This window comes from Ammospiza caudacuta, chromosome 12, assembly GCF_027887145.1.
Source record: "Ammospiza caudacuta isolate bAmmCau1 chromosome 12, bAmmCau1.pri, whole genome shotgun sequence".
NCBI classification, from domain to species: Eukaryota; Metazoa; Chordata; class Aves; order Passeriformes; family Passerellidae; genus Ammospiza; species Ammospiza caudacuta.
The window spans coordinates 2292450-2313312 of NC_080604.1; the positions used below are offsets into that span (position 1 = coordinate 2292450).

The following is a 20863-nucleotide window of genomic DNA, read 5'->3' on the forward strand; positions in this document are numbered from 1 at the left end:
CTTATTCCAATAAACTCTTTGCTTGTCTCTCGTGACCAATGAGCAAAGTGTAAAGTTATGAGCTTTGTAAGAATGTAGAACAAGCATGCATGCTAGAATAAAAACAGGGTTTGAAGCCTTCTGGAAACAGAGTGTGTTGCTTTGTATTGTCTCTGTCTCAACTACAACAATAAAGAATGTCCTGGTGAGAAAAGTCCTGAAGAGCTCCAGGCACGAGGAGAGCACCTCAACCCCAAGCTGGATGCTGAAGGCACCTCCAGGACTCCAGAGGGTGGTGGGCACAGCTGAGAGTGACCCTAACAAAGGACTGAGGTGACTTTAATGAGAGCAGCCTGAGCCCAGCACACAGCCTGGTCTGTCAGGGCCATCAGCCTGGGCAGGGACGGTGCTGGCAGAGCCCCCGAGCCGGGGACAGCTCCTGATTAATGACAGCCCTGGTTGGGTGACAGGGCAAAATGATTGGAGCACCATTGCCTGATCAAGATTAATTATCTCCCCACCCCAGCCCCTGGCAAACGCGTGTCGTAAAGCAGCAATTACAACTAATTGAATACTCCGTAAAAATGAATTTAATCAGAGGGAGCAAGATGGATTTCAACGCTATCTCATTTTCAGGTGTGCAATGCTCCAGTGATTGGCTTGGAAAAAAAAATTCAGAGGTGAATGAGATGTGACATACTTTCTTTAGGATAAAATGCTTACATTAACGGGTCATAAAATGGGTTGATTTTATGCATTTGTTCTAGGAATGCATATGCCAAAGATCATTACAGGCCGAAGAGCACACAAATAACATAAAAATAGCTAAACACTTGAATGGCTGCAGAACAGGGAGGACTTGCTTGAAGCACTAGAAATTAGAAAGGGACATATTTTCATTATATTGTTTTGTGCATTTTCTCTTGAATATGGGAAATAAACATAACTCAAAGGAAACAGCTTTTGGTTATTTGAAATTCCAACTTCCCAGCTTGTTTAGCAAATAAAGACAATTATTTAAAATTTTCTCAAATCTCAGGTCTAAAGGGAAAACAGCAATACCTGTTTTTTACAGAAACGACTGAGATAAAACATGAATGGCACATAAAGGTGTTAGCTGGGCACAAACAAGGTGGCCTTGCTCATCAGAATTCACAGAATTCACAGAATGACCAGGTTGAAAGAGACCTTCAAGGTCATCAAGTCCAACCCATTCCCAACACCTCAACTCACCCCTGGCACCCAGTGCCACATCCAGGCTTTGTTAAACACACCCAGGGATGGGGACTCCACCACCTCCCTGGGCAGCCATTCCAGAACTTTATCACTCTTTCCATGGAAAACTTTTTCCCGATATCCAACCTGTATTTCCCTTGGTGAAGCTTGAGGCTGTGTGCTCTGGTTCTGTCAGTGCTGCTGCAGAAAGAGCCCAGCCCCAGCTGAGCACAGGCACCTTCCAGGAGCTGCAGAGAGTGATAAGTTCACCCCTGAGCCTCCTTTTCTCCAGGCTGAGCACCCCCAGCTCCCTCAGTATCAGGGGCTGTGGAACCCTCCCATACCAGCACATTTATTTCACAGAAACTTTAACACCAAATGTTTGCCTTGCATTCACTATGGAACCAAAATATTTTGGGTGGGGCCTGAGCAACCTGCTCTGGGGAAGGTGTCCCTGCCCATGGCACAGGATGATTGTTCAGGTCCCTTCCAGCCCAGCCCATGCTGTGATTCTGTTTCATTCCACATCAGCTGCACAGTTACTCTCTCCTTCTGACCTTGCAGCATCCCAAAACCAAATCTGGCTGGCTCTGAGGAGTCCCTCCCATCCCCAGGAAGGTCCCCAGGGTCTCTTTGGAGGGTCAGTGCCTGGACAGCTCCAGGTCATGGCCAGGGATCCGGGTGGTGGCGGGGCTGAGGAAGGTCAGCTCAGCTCATGGCTGGGAGCAGGAGGCTGGAGAGGATCCAGACACAGCCAGAAAAACTCTCCCTGAAGTCATTAATGGCATTTCTCCTCGTGGATGGACTCGGTGCAGTTCTGCCTCTCCTCATCCATCCATCTGTGGCAGCTCAGCACAGGAGGGATCCCTGATTCCAGTGAGGAACTGGAGTCCCGAGCTCCCTGCCCCGACCCTGGGCTCTTCCTGAGCCCCAGAGCCCCTTCCCTCTGCCAGAAGGGTGAGCAGGGGGAGAGAGGGGGATAAACACCCAGGCAATAGGATAAAACATGCAGGGAATGGAATAAAACACCCAGGGAATGGGATAAACACTGAGGGAATGGGATAAAACACCCAGGGAATGGGATAAAACCCCAAGGGAATGAGATAAAACACCCAGGGAATGGGAAAAACCCTGAGGGAATGGGGTAAAGCACCCGGAGAAAGGGATAAACAACCAGAGAGTGTAATAACACCCGGGGAGTGGGATAAACACCCAGAGAATGGGATAAAATACCCAGGGAATGGGATAAAGCACCAAGGGAATGGGATAAAACACCCAGGGAATGGGATAAAACACTGAGGGAATGGGATAAAATACCCAGGGAATGGGATAAACAGCCAGGGAATGGGATAAAACACCCAGGGAATGGGATAAAACCCCAATGGAATGGGTATGAACACCCAGGGAATTGGATAAAACACTGAGGGAATGGAATAAACACTGAGGGAATGGAATAAAACACCCAGGGGATGGGATAAAACACCCAGGGAATGGGATAAACACTGAGGGAATGGAATAAAACACTGAAGGAATGGAATAAAACACTGAGGGAATGGGATAAAATACCCAGGGAATGGGATAAAATACTGAGGGAATGGAATAAAACACTCAGGGAATGGGATAACCCCCCAGTGCTGTTCAGTCCAGCCCCTCCTGGACAGGAGCCTCCCATCCTTGAGCAGCTGCTGCAGTTAAAAGAAAATGAGAAACCCACCTGAACCACAGAATCATTGAGGTTGGAAAAGGCCTCTTAAGATTCTAAGTCCAAATTTCCGCTGAACACCCCCATGACACTAAACCATGTCCCTAAAAATGAGGGGAAAGGCTCAGAATGCCAAACACCTTGTAAATTTAACTATTATAAATTACTTCAGTAGATATAGCACAATAAACCTGGATTTTCTGCTGATTTTCAGCAGATATGTTCATCTAGCAGTAATAAAATCTATAGAATCATATTGTTTCATACCTTTTAATAATAAATTTCTTTATTTGAAAACCTACTGGCCTAGGAGAGGTGTTGCTGTGTGTCTCTCCTGTTCTCAGAGCCCTTCCCAGCCAGCCACCAGTGCCAGTGGGATGTTGTTGGAGAATTTTGCTCAGACATGGCTTAAAGAAAGAGGCCATGAAAATATACAGTTGATGGAAAAGTAAAAGGCAGCTGTAAAGCAGCAGTCCTCAAGCCCGTTTCTGTGGATGGCTAGGTTCTCGGGCACATTTTATAAACAGCAGGATTCTCAGACAGTCTTCTCATAACAGGCAAACATTCTGTCCTCGGGAACAGACATGGAGGTTGAGAACCCTTCATATCAGGGTGAGAACAAAAATCTTGGTTTCAATAAACAAACCACAGGTATTGAAAACAAAGGGATGGGTTAATGTTTGCTTGGTAGCCTCGTTACAAAAAAACTCGTGAGCTCGAGTTTTGCAATATGTATGATCTTAATTAACACGGTTATAAAAACATGCCTTTGGATCAATAAATTTGGAGTCGATGCTGATCAACAAGGATGAGTCGTCTCCCTTCGCTTTCAACAGGATGTGAAACAGCTCCTGTGGCTTCTCCTCTGCTTTAAACACAAACCTTCCCTGGAACGCATCCTGCATTGCACTCCAGACAGGTGGGGACACAACCAAACAGCCTGTTTAGCGTAATAATTATAAAATTTATAGACATTTATGGTAACAGTTATAAAACATATAAATGACATTGACTGTAGGGCATCCTGGCATATGTATCCATATATATCCATAGATATCCATAGATATCCCATCTCCAGTGTTCATAGGGTGCAGAAGGACATCGAGCTGGCCTCCTCCCTCCTTTGCAGCTCCTCGGACCAAGCCAGGCAGGAGAGATTTACCGGGAAAGCTTCGGGAAGGCTGCATTGGAGCTCCCTCTAGCCCCCACGCCAGGAAATTGTCAATTATTGAAAATAAAAAATAAAAAAAAAAATAATTCCAGCAGCACCCGCACGCAATCCTGGCACAACACAAAGGCAGCGACGGCTCCCACAGATGTCGGGATTTGTGGGTTTTGGGGTCGGATTTTCTGAGGACTCCCCACTCCATTCCAGGTGAAAAAGGAATTGGTGCTGCACGTCAAATGGGACATCTGGGAACTGAATATTCCAGAATGCAAATGTTCCTTTTCTTCTTGCAAAACTGTGGTTCAGGGGGTCCCAGAGGGGCTCAGCCTTTCCAAGCAGGGAATTCCAAGTGCCCACCCCTCACCAGTGACCTCAGGTGCTGTCCCAGAGCTGCTTCATTCCATCCCTGACCATCCCACTCCACTCACTGCCATCCCTGGGCACTGCTCAAGGAAGGAGCTGCCTTGGCCATAAATTCCTTTATAATTCCAGCTCCCCACGATTCCTGAGCTGCTGGGATGGTGGCAATCTCTGCTCCATGGCACAGCTGCTGGCTTGACTAAGGGAGCATCTGAAACCTTGACTGCAGCCGTGCTGAGATCAACACCCTGCTGCATTTTCCAGGGGATAATTCCTTCTCCTACATTACACAGCATTTCCCTTCAGCTAGTTAAAATCTACTTTGAGAGATGAATATCTTAATTCATCTCAGTTGAACTGGTTTGGTTTGGGTTGTTTTTTTTTTTTGCTCCATCTAGTGGTGCACAAAAATCCATCCTGCTCCAGCCCAGAGTGTCCACACACTGCTCTGAGCTGTGTCAGGGACTTCCCACAGCTGTTAAAGGAGAGAAAATAATACAAGCACAGAGAATAACACAGAGAATAACAGCAAGGCAGTGGTTGCTGTGCAAAGCTGGAGTTTCACCCACCTATTTCAGGCAAAATCTATGTAAGAGCTGAATATGTTTGCACAGGAGAACTCCACACTGCAGAAGGAAACCAAACCAGCCTCATCCTAAACAGTGCCAGTGCCTCAAGGTGACAAAGGAGAAATTCCCCATCTGAACTCCCTCAAAGCAGCAGCTTTCTTGAAGCCCTCTGAGTTTATAGAAGGAGAAAATAAGAAAAAAATAAGAAAAATGCCATTTCTACTTTGTTTCCCATCCCAAAATGTACAGTAAGACAGTCCTCATTCTTCACAAAAACAGTGCAAATTCACCACGGAAGGAAAATTTTTCTGCTGGTACCTTTCCCTGTTTTATAATAGCATGCAGCATTTTAGGTCATCTACTTCTAACTCTGGTTAGCTGAGAGAGCCCTTACCAGCCTCTGCTGCTAAACCCATGGATGCTCAGCATGTTTTATTCAGCCAGCCATGATTTATTCAAGCAGGGAAATGTTTACTCCTGCATTTCTGGCTTCCACTGCAGCAGGGAAGGGCAGCTCTCTGTGTGCTCCTGAAGAGATGCCACAATTCAGGGGCACTACAGCTCCAAACTCAAACTGTTCCAAATCCCAGCAACCCCTAATGAGCCTATTTCCCCTTAATTGGAAAACTACTGGATAGAAACACCCCATGCCAGTGTCCTGTGACAGCCAATAATGCTGGGCAGGCTTTGCCTTCATTTTCTCCTGAGCCTCATCATTAACTGCAGCCACTTCCAGGGTAATCAACGCTGGCCCTGCAGGCTGGGGGTTGAATTTGCAGGGTTAAATCAGCCTTGCTTCTTTGCTTTCCTTTGCACAAATAGATAAAAGGTACTCATTGAAAGATTGGACAAACCCTCCCCTCTGCAAGGGAATAATTACAGTGATCCAGAGTTCAGCTCACTGAGGAGAGAGTGGTAATCACTGTTTACATCTGGGAGGGAGATAAGCAAGTCAAAATATCAGAAATTCCTACTGTTTCTATCTTTGTGAAGCAACTCTGAGAAACTCTTAATTACAGAGTCAAAGACCCAAATGCTGAGCTGTGTTCAAACATTTCAGTGTTTTGCCCTGCCCAGTAAACATCAGAAGAATATATTCCAGGGAATATAATTCCAGATATATATTCCAGGGATATAATGAACTGCAGTCAGCCACTACACTATTTTTTGCATACATTATTTTGACATTTTACAGTGGAAATGAGTATTCTTCCTCTATATTGTAACAAAAAGCAATTAAGAAATGTGAAACTGAGAACATTCAATACCAAAGAACAGCAGCAGCCAGAGAGTGTGAGCAGTGAGCAGAAATGATGCAGAAAATCTTGCAAAATCATGAAGGCAGATTATTCCTGTGCCAGTAAATCCCTGCCCATGCCTGGACCCTGCACAGTCACAAGGGAAGCACAAGGGAACATTTCACAGCAAGGACAGACACACTGGATACAACCTCACAGAAGAGCAAATAACCTGGATTCTGGTTTTTTGGAGATTCCTTTAGGGAGAAAAAGCACATTGTAAAGATGAGAGAGAGCCTCAAGCTGCCTTCATAGTTCTTCCCTCCTTGATCCTGGTGATTCTCCTTTTATCCCATCCTCAAAGCCACACACCAGCACAAATAAATTCCTGCTTTTCCCCCTGCACCAAGCCACCTCTACCTTTACACCAGCCCCAGACTGTGGGGAGCAATATTTTACCTCATGACAGCAACAACAGATTGAAGAACTTTTTCCCCCTCTCCCAGTCCTTCTTTCCCACTATTTTCAGGGTAGTAAATGCCACTGCAGAGAAATTCTGTTCCCTGCTGCATCTGCTTGCACTGGTTAAGTTGGAAAACCCAACCAGCAGAAGTTCTCTGGTTATTTCAGAGCCACAGGATGTGTCTGGAAAGGCGCAATCAACCAAGAGCCTTGTGAGCAGTGGGGACTTGGACACCCATGGGCACAATCTCATTTCTCCAGCTGCAGCCATGGGGCTGTGCAGCTGCAAGTTCATTCCTTCAGTGACAACTGAACCACAGCTTGGAGAGAAACATTTTCATTGATGAGGCAACAGAAGCACGTGAGCAGTGACCTCTGGTTGATCCAAGCCTTGCACAGAGGCCAGGGAAAGGAGAAGACAGAGCTCAAAGCAGCTTAGGGTGGAAGCTGGCATGGAGAGAGATGTGGTGCCACCACAGAAATGTGCTGGCTGCTCAGAACCAGCAGCAAGGAAAGGAAGAAGGGCTCCTCTCCAGCAGCAACATCCATAAAACATCCCATGCTGGTGTTTGCCCCACCTTGAAACAAACTTAAACCTGTCACAGACAACTTTTATGAAAAATCCTTTCCTTAGGATTTTTCCTCCTGAGGAGCTGAGAGGCCTCAGGAACAAAATGTAAACATTGGTTGTCTGCTGCTGTGGAATGCAACAGGTGCATCTGTGATTGGTCTCATGTGGTTGTTTCTGATTAATGGCCAATCACACTCAGCTGGCTCGGACAGAGAACCGAGCCACAAACCTTTGTTATCATTCTTTGCTATTCTATTCTTAGCCAGCCTTCTGATGAAACGTTTTCTTCTATTCTTTAGTATAGTTTTAATGTAATATATATAATAAAATAATAAATCAGCCTTCTGAAACATGGAGTCAGATCCTCATCTCTTCCCCAATCCAAGAACTCCTGTGAACACCATCACATAAACCAGCCCAACAGAGACCTCGCAACAGCTGCCCTCCCACCCCACATCTGGCAGAGAAAAAATCCCCTTGGGCTGTGCCCTCCACACCACACAGGAACAAAACTCACACTACACCTCAGGGCTTATGGTACCGTTTATTTGAGCTCAAAATCAAGTGTGCACTGGAGGGATCTGTCCACAGCTGGCGTGTGTCCTCAGCTCTGGGCAGGAGGAGAGAGCTGTGGGGAGCTGGAGAGGAGGCAATGTCAGACTGGCAGCACGGGGTCCCAGGGCAGTGCCAGTCCATGCCCACAGAGAGGGAGGAGAGGAGCTGGGCACAGGAGCAGGGGCTGCAGCAGAGCCCAGCTGCGCTGTCATCTCGAGGAGGGGCTGCTAGAGCCCGAGGGTGGGCAGCAGAACTGGTGCAGGACACTATCTTCCCTGCCAAGGAGGGGGCAAGAAAGAAAAGAGACAGAGGAAGAGAATCACAGGGAGCAGCATTAGGAAAATTCAGCTTGAAATCGGTTTGATTTTGTTTTCACATCCACAAACACTGTGAGCTGTTTGTAAGCACCACCCAGTTAACCCATTTCCATCTCAGAGACAGGACTCTCCACAGAGGGAAGAACAACCCAAGGAGCCAAGGCCAACGCTGATGACTTAAACTCTGAGAAAAACACTGCCTTGGAAAGGCCACTTCTGTTTTTCCCATTAGAAAAATGACATTAGGCTGTCACTTACATACCCAGCCCAATGTGGCCACAACCCCTTTATTTTTAACACGCTCAGAACACCCCACAGGCATTTCCACTGCCCACATTCTGCTGGAAATGCAGAACAGATGCATCCGCCCAGTGAGGGAGGCTCACACAGAAACCCTGGTGATGACCAGGTCTGCTCTCCACCCTTCCCTCCCTCCCAGGGGCAGGAAGAGCTCTGTCTCCAGGAGGAGTTGCCAGCATCATGAATGGTGCCACCACGAGGCAGGAGCACTTTGGAATACCCACATCTGTAATGCTGGAAGTGCTTTATGGCAGGGAAGGAGATGCTGGCCTAGCAGGAGGCTCCAGCCACGTCTGAACCAGTGACACAACCACGAGGGGCCACTGCATTTCAAGTAAAGAACAGGCTAAAGGAAGAGGATGGAAAGGAACACAATGAAGGGAGAAAAACAAGAAAATCCCAAACCAAATTTCAGGCTGTTCTGCCAGTTCTCCCAACTGTGCTCAGGAGCACAATCCACCATTTGCACTCCCTGCATCACGTAGGCATCAAGTGGAAAATTACAAGTATTACTCTAATTATGCCAGCTTTCCCTTGCCATAGGGTGTGAGCACAGATGCCTTATGTAATCAGCTGAACCTCACACTGACTTGGGGCAGGATTTGGCCACACTTTGGATCTGGTTTGCTCTGTCCATCTGCATCCTGCCTCTCTGGGCCACGTGCTGCTGGTCTGGGCTGTGCTGCTCTCACTGCTTTGCTCAGTTTGAAAATTAAAATACCACCAAGCTTTTATATCTCTGCATATTCTAGAGAGAGCTTAAACATGCTGAGGTATACAGCTAGAAATTAGATCCCTATTCAACATTTTTTTGGTAGAAAATGTTAATGCATATTATATATGCAATTATGTATGAGATGCCATATCAGTGCTAGAAAGAATTCTGAAGTGCAGCTCTTTCAGAGATGTCCTTACCTGGGACTAAGCACTGACTGGCAGCTGCCACAGGGCCAGGGGCTCTGCTGCATGCTGGGGGATGTCTCTGGAAGTGTTTGCAGGGAGGACACAAGAAATATTTGCTTTGTGTCCCAGGGAAGACAACAGTGCCCAGCAGTGGGAAAAAATAAACTGAGAGTTGCAAAGTACATTTATCTAATAAAGAGATGTTTTTTGTTGTAGGGGTGGAAGCTATTTCTCACTTTTCCCTGGCTGTGCTAGAGTGCAAAAATTCCCACTGAGCTCTTGGGAAGAGCTAAGGAAAACCAAACCACTCCAATCCATGATGGAAGCATCTGAAAGCTCAGCACTGTTGCAGGGGAGCCTCTGTGTTAACCAGTTATGGTGGCAAAACAGCTCCAAAGCCTCCCAGGGGCTCAGACAGAAAGAAATAGCACAACCAATCCTTCTATCATCGTCCACACTGTGGTTTGTTGCATGTAAGCCAACATTACCTGGTGAAACAAAGATTCCACATTAAAATTTCACACAAGTACAGTATTTTCAGAATGATGGTTTTACCTCCCAGAGGTGCTGATTAAACATTAAGCAGGCAGAGACTGCAAGAAAATGATGGGATTTCTTTGGTACTATAACATCCTTTGCATTATCATTTTGTTTTCACAGGTCTCACTGGGGAAAAAAAAAGAAAAGAAAAGAAAAATCTCTAGCTTCACGATTTAAAAAATGGTCTTTGGACATGATAAGGGCATCTAATTTGAGATTAGAAGGATGGAAGGTAGGGTGGATGGAGACAGGAATGAGTGACAGCCAACATTTGATGCAAATCAGAGCGAGGAAGTTACAGTTATGAAAAAACACATCAGATGGAAAGATGGAAAGATGCTCAGACATCAGTGGTAAGCAAATGTGTCCACAGTTGCAGTTTGCACATCAGCCTATTCCATACCCACACATGGAAGCAGACAGGAACAGGGCTGGATATCCCCAGCAGGGGCACTTCTGTACATGGAATTTTCTGTGTGTGAGGCTCCTGCACAGACGGGCTGAGGGTCTGACTGAAGTGTGTCTAAAGATGTGTCACAAAATCCCAGACTGGTTTGGGTGGGAAGGGACCTCAAAGCCCCTCCAGTGCCACCCCTGCCATGGCAGGGACACCTCCCACTGTCCCAGGCTGCTCCAAGCCCCAGTGTCCAGCCTGGCCTTGGGCACCGCCAGGGATCCAGGGGCAGCCACAGCTGCTCTGGGCACCCTGTGCCAGGGCCTGCCCACCCTCACAGGGAGGAATTTCCTGCCCATATCTGTTCTAAACCTACTCTCTGTCAGTTCAAAGCCATAGAAAGCCTGTTTAGAAAATGCTGGGAACCAACTTCCTCAGGCAGGACACAGAGCTGATGAAATCCCCCTCCTGCAGATCCATTTTAGCTCTGGGCTTTGCCAGCTCCAGCTGTGAGGCCTCTCAGATGCTGATGCACCTGCATCAAACCAGAGCCTCAGCAGCTGAAGTACAGGACTACCTGGATTTCTATTTTCTGGGTGTTCCACACTCCCTTTACTTTGCTCTTCACACCAGATATAAAATCTGCATGTCGCAGACATCTTTTATGGAAAATCCTTTCCTTAGGATTTTTCCTCCTGAGAAGCTGGGAGGCCTCAGGAACAAAATGTAAACAATGGTTATCTGCTGCTGTGGAATGCAACAGGTGCATCTGAGTTTGGCCCATGTTGGATGTTTGTAATTAATGGCCAATCACAGTCAGCTGGCTCGGACCGAGAGCCGAGCCACAAATCTTTGTTATCATTCTTTTTCTATTCTTAGCCAGCCCTCTGATGAAATCCTTGCTTCTATTCCTTTAGTATAGTTTTAATATCATATATATAATAAAATAATAAATCAGCCTTCTGAAACATGGAGTCAGATCCTTGTCTCTTCCCTCATCCTCAGACCCCTGTGAGCACGGTCACATCTGCATTCCAATGACCTCTGACAGACCCAGGGCAGCTCCTGGAACCTGCAGCTTCCAACCAGAGGCTGCTGCTTTCAAAGCTCTACTCGGGAGGCAGGAAGGGGAAGGGAGTCAGAGAAGCCAAGCTACAGACATTGCTGGTCTATTTTTTAATTCCCAAACATAAATAACCCAAAAAGAGCAAGCAGAGGAGGCATATGGGCTAACTGGAACCCAGACAAGCATCTAGCTGGAAGGACACAACAAGCTCAGGCTTCCCAAGACTTCCCCTGCAATAGGAGAATGCAAGATAACTTGTGTTATCTCTGTCTCTTTTGAGCATTGTAAAATGAGTGAGGGATTACTGCAATAGCTGCAGTTATTAAAAATGCATTATTTCCCTATTAACCATTCAAAACAGATGCCAAAGATCGTCTCGACCAGAAATAAAACTGCTGGAGTGAATAAAACATCCAGCAATTAGCTAACAGCAAATCAGAGATGCTCCAGATTTCACTGTAGTGCATTCATTAATTGCTTCTTTCAGAACAAATTTAATTTTTAATTCTGGGCTACAAAATTAATCCCTCAGTGTATTTTCTAAATAAAGACTCAAAACTGCAGCCAGACCAAAGCATCCACGTCTGTTAGTTTTGTTTCTAAAGATTTCTATTTATAAACTGATAAATGGGAAGACTAAAAGCTAAATTTAATGCCATCATGTGTATGAAGAAATGCAAAGCCCAATCCTGTTAGAGCTCTAGCAGCTCATTTTCATTCACAGCAAAGGGATCCCCATGGACAGGTCCTGCACAAAACCAGGTGCATCATTTGCACTTGACTCAGAGATCACAGTTGTGCTGATGGCACTTTGGATGTAACAACTTCAGAAATTGAAATTATGGGCAAACCAAACCAATTCCGGCCACGAGGATGATGGTAACAGCCTGGCTCCAGCACAGCAGCACATCTGTCAGCAGGGACAGCATAAACATTGCAGTGTCATTTGGAATTAAATCGTATAGACTAAAATATTGTGGTTTGCAGCTCTTTTAATGCTTCCCAAGAACAGAGTGCTGTGGGGTGAAGGATGATTTGGTGGAGGTGTGCACAGTGCAGTCCCTGCTCAGAGCAGGTGCAGCCAGGGCTGTCCCACTGACCTGAGCATGGCTGGGGACAGAGACCCCTCACCCTCTGCTGGCCTCTGCTCCAGCGTTTGGCCAAGATCATGGTGAGATTCCCTCTCTCCCTACCTTGTGTCTAATTGAATTTTCCTTGCTGCAGTTTGGTTTGGTTGCCTCCTGTCCCTGGGAGAGGCTGGCTGCAGCTTTTCCATATTCCCCCTGTTCACAGAGCCCCAGGCTGGTCTGGGTTGGAAAGACTGAAAGCCATGGCAGGGACACCTTCCACTGTCCCTCCCAGCCCTGTCCACCTGGCCTTGCACACTGCCAGGCACCCACAGCTGCTCAGGGCTCCTGTGCCAGGGCTGGAAATCTCTGAGTGAAGAATTTGCCCTGATTTCCACCCAGAGCCTGCCCTGGCCCAGCCTGGGGCTGTTCCGTCTCCTCCCATCCCTGTTCCCTGGAGCAGAGCCCCATTTCCCCTGGATGTCCCCTCCTGGCAGGAGCTCTGCAGAGCCACAAGGTCCCCCCTGAGCCCAAATTTCCTTGATATTTCCTTGAAACAGGGCCAGGGATGAGCTCCTTCCACACCCCCAGCCCTGAGCCATCAGCTGGAGGTCCCACAGCACTCTGAAACTGCTCAGGCTCTGCACCCCCAGAGCAGGGAACTCCTGTCCTCACTGCACAAAAAAACCCTGAAGAAATTCAGAATTTTCAAGCACAAAGTTAAGCTGCTCTAGGCTTTAATTCCACAAGAAATATCACTGATAAAAATAACACCCTGTGTGGAGCAAGACACTGAGACATTCAAGAACAGCTGGTTTTCCCATCAACATCCCAACAGGAAGATCCTTAAAATTAAAGCACTATCAACTAAGGACACAGGAAAACTAAAAGCCTCACTAAAAAGCAAGCAGGGAATCTAAGAGTTTTCAGGCCCTGCTCCTCACCAAAGGAATTTGAGCTGTCTTACAACTCAACTATGGACTCACTACCACCAAATAAATGAAGGGCTCTGATGGGAGAAAAAAAACCAAGCACACAAACAGATGCTGCAACACAAACCAACAGGGTGAATCCAAGCATGCATGGATAGAGGTAACTAGGGGATGAAATATTCAAACCAGAAATATGTTTATGCATTTACAGATTTAGGATTCATTGTTTGCTTTTGTCTTTCCTTATTACCCGTGCAAAGTGATTTTGATTTTTCAGCACCAGGCTTCCAATATTTTGATATAAATATTATTCATGAGCTGGCAATTATCACTAAGTCGATTGCTAATAGCAGAAGTAAAAATTCCAGACAATATTTTCCATGGCATGCACAGTTTTTTAACAGTTTTCACATTTCCAATGGCTGAGATTAGCTGCCCTCTGATGCTTCTCTAAGATGTTACAATAAACACTGGCATTGACAATAAACTGTACTATGGGATGTAATTGCTGCTCTCTGCATTGGATCAAAGAGAACACATAGATAGTAAAGGCATCTATGTTAAAAGAAGCAATATGAGCTGGAAAATGTGTCTTTTTGATGTATTCAGGGCCTGGATGTGTTTTAAACCCCTTTATTTCACTCAAATCCAAGGCAGTGCTGAGCCCTGGGCAGGTCCATGCCTTTAACCTTCAGAGGGTTAAGCACATGGATGAATTCCTCACCTACTGGCAGGGGTGAAAAAAAAGAGTTGCTAAGGAAAACATCAATATCCTCCATAAATTATGTAAATATTTCAGTGTATTTCACATGGGAGCTCAGCCTGCACCTCCCTTCTCCCTACCTTTGCAAGGTAAAGGGGGATGTGCCCTTAAAGCACATGGCACTCACTTTACAGAGTAATTCCAGAGTGCCTGAGAGAAGGACTCACTGCAGTGATGGGTCTATCCACAGCTACCCTACAAGACCTCAAAAATATTGGATATTTGTTCCAATTTTCTTTTTCCTTTTAAAACTTAAGCAACTATTGCTTGTCTCATGCCAAGTGGCAGCACCAGATGTCCCTCAAAGAGCAGCAGAGGGTGGAGCATGTCTACTCTTACCTGTACTCTGAGTGTGTGGCAGGGACAGCTAGCTGGGAATGGTACAATGGAGCTGGACAGCAAAACTGGTGCAGAGTATTTAAAGACCTACGACACAAGGAGAAACACAAAGTCAAACCAGCAGTGTTGAGAAAGGGGCTCTTGAGGGGAAGGCAGGTGCTGACAGGAGAACTGGAAACTCAGGAGAGCGGGGGCTGCAATTTGAGGCACAGCTGTGAGATCTGGATGCCAGGGGACACGGGGAACGGTGCCAGGGTTAAATGCACACACCACAGTGATGGGGAGGAGCTGCTGCAGTGAGGAGTCAATCACAGGTTTGCTGCAGGATTAAGATCAAATGCCAATTGAAGGCCTGGGGTTTGCCTTGCCAGGTGGGAGGGAGGCAAAGCTGAAACTCTGAGGGTTGAAATCCCTGTGGAAATGAAGCTTTAGGCTGCACCTTACTCTGCACCAGTCAGGCTGTTCTCTGGCCATGGAATTAATGATGCACAGTGCTCTGCATGAGGAGGGACAGTGCAATGGACATGGACACAAAGCTTTCTTCAAGCCCAGCAATGAAAAACATACGGCAAAACAATGTGAAAGAACCCAAGTTTCACCTGTGTTTTAAGCAATATTCAGACCTGTGCAATAGCAGTTTAATTGTTCAAATTTGTTCATAAAGCACAGAAAGAAAACAAAAAATCCTTCACAGCACAAAGATATTCTGCAGCCCAGATCATTAGATTGGTGTTGTTTCACTAAAACAAAACCAGACAAGAGGTTTCCCCCTCTGAAGGAAAGCTTGGGAAATCTTTAAGCAGCACACAGCACACGTCCCTGGTTCCTGGTGTTTGTGCCAGGAAACATTAAACAAGGCTCAGCACAGCAAGTCTTCCACAATAAATCCACCTAATCAAATTTCTCAGGACACAGCATTCTTCTAGGAAATCATAAAAAAATAATCAATATCTCCTAGCTCTTTGAGTGGACGAGGGAGCTGTTAAATTGAAAATCCTCCTTTAACTTGTGAGCATGCAGCCTGACAGTTAACAGAGGGGGTGTGTGTGTGCTTGTGTACACAAATGCACTTTTTAACCCCCATCTTTCTCTTGTGTTTTGATAGAAGTCTCAGAAGATTGATTTTGATTCTTCTGCATCCCTGAGGCTTAAAGTGAATCCTGTGAGGTCACTTTCTTACGAGATCAAAGAGAGCAGTTAAGCAAAAAGAAGTCAGGCTTTGTTCAGGAAGGAGTAAGTTACTAATCCTTAGGAAAAAAGGCAAGGTCAGCCCGTTGTGATTCCTGCTGCCAACACTGTGTCAGCAACTGCATGGCCAGGATCAGCTGGATTTCTGTCCAAAGGTGGTAACTCCTGTGAAGTGCTTGAGCTTTTGGAGATGTGGCTCAGCCCACACACACCCCAGTGTGGAATCTGACACCTCACAGGGCTCAGGTACCCATGAGGGCACCTTCAAACCCCTTGGGATCACAAAAAAACCTCAAACCAAAGATGGAGAACAACACTGAAAGCGTTGATGGGCTCCATCAAAGCAGCCAAAGCTGATTTTCTGTCAGGAAAAGCACACAGTGCTCCACACGAGCTGCTCCCCTCAGTCCTGGGGCAGAAGGGCAAAAGTCTCACCCTGGGCAGGGAACTGTTCTCATGAGGAACCTGCTCCTCCTGGCCATACCTGGTTCTTCCAGCAAAAGCAAAAGAAGGAAATGCAGAAAATCAGTAGGAGAGTGCTCCAGATTCCATTCCCACCACTGTTCTTTTCCTACACAGAAGTCTCTTTCTTCAGAGAATTAACCAGTGAAATATGAAAGAATATGAAAGAATCTCTCTGGATTCAGCTCTGCTCAATAAAGCTTTTTGAACAGAGCTTGCTCCTGGCTCTTCCAAAATCATTCTGCCCTCAAGGCTCCCTGAATATGTCTTGCTCCAATATTCCTGGGTTCCAAAAGAACGTGGACAATCAAGAAGGTGGTGGAATCTTGTCACCATCACATTTTCTGAAAAATCCTCCTTGCCCAGGATTCTTCTCCTGGGAAGCTGAGAAGCCTCAGAGAAAAAGGAAACAATATTATCTCATTTGCTTCTCCTGTGTTTGCTGCTTTGGAATGTGGTCTGGAGATTGTTTATCCAACAGGTGCTTGTTTGATTGGTTTAATGTGAATTGTTTTTACTTAATGGCCAATCACCATCAGCTGTGTTGGGACTCTGGAAGGAGTCACAAGTTTTCATTATTATTTTGTTAAGCCTTCTGTCTGTATCCTTTCTCTATTCTTTAGTATAGTTAAGTATAGCATAATATAATATAATATAATATAATATAATATAATATAATATAATATGATATGATATGATATGATATGATATGATATGATATGATATAATATAATATAATATAATATAATATAATATAATATAATATAATAATATCATATCATATCATATCAGCCTTCTAAGAACACAGAGTCATATTCATCTTTCCTCCTATCTCCGGGGACCCCAAAAATACCACAGAATCTGAAATGTAAGGAACTCATACAATTTTGGGTCTGTGAACTAAAGTTTAGAATTAAACACAGGATTTGATTTGAGAGCTTGGAAAAGGTTTTTAAACTTAGGTGCTAGAAGTGAGAATGTGGATTTATAGTTTGAAGTAGAGATATGTCAAGTAAAGGAAAGTTTAGAGCTTTAGAGTTTAGGATATAGAAAAAACAAAGTTGTTACAGAGGTAAATAAGGAGCTTAGAATGCAGTACTGTAGGGTTGTCTGTCATAACATGATTGGTTAAGAAAGTTTATATTGTAGTATGGGTCTGTAAGGTGAAATATTTAAGGACTGGGTTAAAAAACATAAATATCTTTGTTAGTGGTGTTTTATTAGTCAATAATTCCTTAAAAGGTCTTGTCACTAAGGGTTTTGTGACCTTCTGAACTGTGCTGTAACAATGTGAGCTGAACTCAGCCCTCCTGCCTACACAGAAGATAAGAAAAATAAACCACATCATCAAATACAATTCAGAGGACTCATCTCAAATTCCTTCCAAATTTCCCCACGAGTGAATTGTCACAAAGAGAAGCTCTCCCCATGCTCTGGCTGTGGTTTGTGCTCACTGTGGCACAGCCCTGGGCTCAGGAGCTTCCCAGGAGCAGCAGGAATGCAGCATTCCCGTCCTGGGAGCAGCTGGAGCTGCCCAAGGATGTCCCTACACCGCCACAGGTGAGGAGGTGACACAGGGGACAGGGCTCAGCTGAGGCTGGCACTGAGGGCCACCAGGTCCCTGCTGTCCCACACAGCAGGATGGATCCTCAGACAGCATCCTGGGCCCACCATAGGCAGAGGAAACACAAGGTCTGGGCTCTGCTCTGAAGTTTGAAATTCAGAATAGCTCAACTCTGTCTGGGCTCCTCCAGATCTCAGTGACTCATGGCAGCCTGACAGTGATGAGGCTCAGGCTTTACAGCCCCTGACTAATGCTCATTCTACCCAAAGCAATGGGGTAAATCTGCCACTGCAATTTAAGACTGATATGTGGCATTTTGTGCCTTCAGTCACCTGCAAAACAGCACTTGCAGTCATCTACCCCTCTGTAATATACCACAGAATGTTTACAGTTCCAATCCCTTTGTTTGTTTGTTTGGTTTGGCTGGAGGTTTAATTATTTTTTAAACTTCACAGCTATATGTTGCAATCAGCCTTCAACACAAGTTTGCATTCAAGCTAGAATTCATTTGCTAATTTTTAACACCTAAAGACATCAGAAGAAATCCATTTCAATCATTTGGAGGAGAATTAATCACTGCTCCTGTTCACAGTCTCGCAGATACTCAGCCCTGTGAAGATTAGTTTCCACATCTGTGGCTGCTGTTCTTCAAAGGATGATTTAGGATTACAAAGAGAGCACGGGTACTTCAGCACCAGGACAAGACAAATGACAGCTGACAAAGGCTGCTGCTGGTAATTCCAGTTTCTGGCCCATTGCTGCATGTGGAAGTTTGGCCATTTCCCATTCCCAGGCCAAGCTCCTTCCAGCTCTCCCCTTGTGACATCAACCCCTGTGAATCCCTGCACGAGGATCTTGGCAGAGCAGAGGAGTCTGCCAGCAAAACCAGAGCCAAACCGGACCCAAACCTTGGACATCTCATTCCCCCACAGAGCAGGAGGAACCCAGCTCCTAACAGAGCCCACAGCCCCCAGGCTGTGCCTCCCACCCTCTGTAAACCCCATCATGTTTGCCATCAGAACCCACTCACTTTAACAGCACTCTCCTGTCCAGCAGCAAACAGAAATGACAATTCTTTTTAATCTTCTGGTTTTAGAGCCTTGCTCAGATGTACAAATAAAAAGAAATCAACTACTGGTCATCACATAAAGCCAGAACTATTTTTATTTTTTCTTTCATTTTCTCTTGCAATCCCCCACAAGCCTCCCAAACTCAGCAGACAATTTTCTCAGTATTGGTTTTTAAACAACCTGGCAGAGCAGAGCACGAGGCCATTAACCTGGAATTGCTTTTTCTCTAACAGGTTATCCTGTGCTCTCACAATGTTCTCAGGGGCAGCAGATGCTCCTGGCAGGTTTGGGAGCCTGGGGGCAGCTTGTCCCTGCCCAGGACACCGTGGTGGCACAGGACATCCATCCACCCCTGCTCATTCTGCTGCTGTGGAATTCTCAGCAGAATTATTAAACCATCACTGTCTGAGAGCCTCTTCTTGCAAGAGGTTCCAAACCCTGAGACTGAGGAGAATGGGAGCAGGAGCACAGCTGGAGGAGCCTGTCTGCAGTTAATGATGTGGCTGATGAGAGGAGCTGCTCAGCACCTCCTGCCCTTTGCTGCTGCCCTGACTCCATTCTCCATTCCTCCTCTGGTCTGGAACAACAAGCTGTTCCCCTCCATCTGCCAGGATTCTTCCCTTTCTTCTGGCACATTTTCCCATAAAGTTCACATTGCAATGAGAATTTGGAAGAAACAACCCCAACAGAGGCTGCTGTCCTGGATGGCTGTGTGCACCTATCCTTCTGAAATCAGCTTGGGAACAGCAGGAGGGACAGACAAATCCATCCCCTGCTTCAGCCCATTCCCTCCATGTCAGCTGAGGGAGCCAAGAACGGTTTGTTTGATTGGATCTATTAAAAAGAATATTTGCATTTCCCAGTGTTTTATCCTGTTGAAGAGTAACATTATTTTACAAGTTGAAATTTTCTTTCTCAAGTTGATCCAGAGTTATGGCAACAGCTGAGATTAGAAAATACTGTAGATAGAAACTAATAAAGTCTGTCCTGGTTTTGTTTAATAAATCCAACCATTACCTTCATGAGGAGCAACATTTGAAATATAATCAAAGGATACCCAAAGAGGTGATGAACAGTAAAAGTCATAATAATACAGACCCACATCAACTCCAGCTAAATGCTTGCTATTAACAAGTTTATTAACCTGTCAGAAGGGCTTCCAGAATGAAAATCCTGTCCCAGGCCACAGGACAGCTTTTGGAAAGCAGAGAAAGCAGCAGGAAGCTTTCCAGGGCAGCTCCCACTGTCCCAGCCCAGGTTTGACTGCAGCTGTGGCTGTGGCCACTTCAAGGTGATTAAGGACACGACACATTCCCATTTCCAAGGACAAATTCCTACTGTTCCTTGCCCAAAATACGCAGGGCAGTATGATTTTGGTTTTGGAAGCAGCACTGTGAAACCTTCTCTTCTTTGCTATTCATTTCACCCCACTGCATGTCCAGCACTCTGCAGCCAAGCACATCACAGAGAAGCTGTGGTGGCACACAGACATTATTATGGTTTTTTCCCAGTGTTGTTATTATTAATTAATTTCCTGGCATGCACTCTTTTGGATGGCAGCCCCACAACATTAAATACTGCCATTGCTTTTATGGTTGCATCCACAAAACCCTTCCAGATCACAGCAGAGACCAGCACACACTGCAGGAGGAGCTCAACTCCTACCTCCATTGCCTGGGCACAGTGGGAACGTGCCCAGGGATTGCTCCTGGAGCAAATCTTTGCTTTGCTCTCAAGGAGCCCAGGGTGTCTCTTTGGGCACAGCTCCTTGGACACCAAACCCCAGGGAGGCAGCAGGACAGCTGCTGGCAGGTAAACACCAGTGTCATTACTCTGCAGGAGTTTGGGAGTCAAAAACCTCACCCACACATCACAAGCAGCACAGCCATATGCTGCAAAGCTGCTCTGCTGGCATCTCCCTCCTCCCATTGCTGCCTCCCCTCCATGCAATAGTCAGAACCTGGCTAACAGCATTCCAGAATTCATTTCCTCTTCACAGGAATGAAAGATGTTTTCACCAGCTACAAGGATGCTCAACAAAAGCTGCAGTTCCAAACGAGCAGCACACACAGTCCAGAGTACAGACCACTAAATTTTGTTCCAGAATTCATCAAATCTGGTTGTCACCGGAATGATTTA

At 45.8% G+C, this 20863-nt stretch overlaps 1 protein-coding gene across 5 annotated transcripts in view; it reads right to left on the minus strand.

The window, feature by feature from the left end:
• The window catches only part of IQSEC1 (IQ motif and Sec7 domain ArfGEF 1), a 300138-nt gene that overhangs the window by 150199 nt on the left and 129076 nt on the right, over positions 1-20863 (minus strand). For 4 of the 5 annotated variants that reach the window (XM_058812656.1, XM_058812653.1, XM_058812660.1 and 1 more), the window contains exon 3: positions 14441-14527. The exons of the other annotated variant lie outside the window; for it this stretch is intronic. In XM_058812656.1, coding sequence (XP_058668639.1) covers positions 14441-14527 — 87 coding nt within the window. The remainder of the gene's footprint in view (positions 1-14440; positions 14528-20863) is intronic. 5 annotated transcript variants of the gene reach the window in all.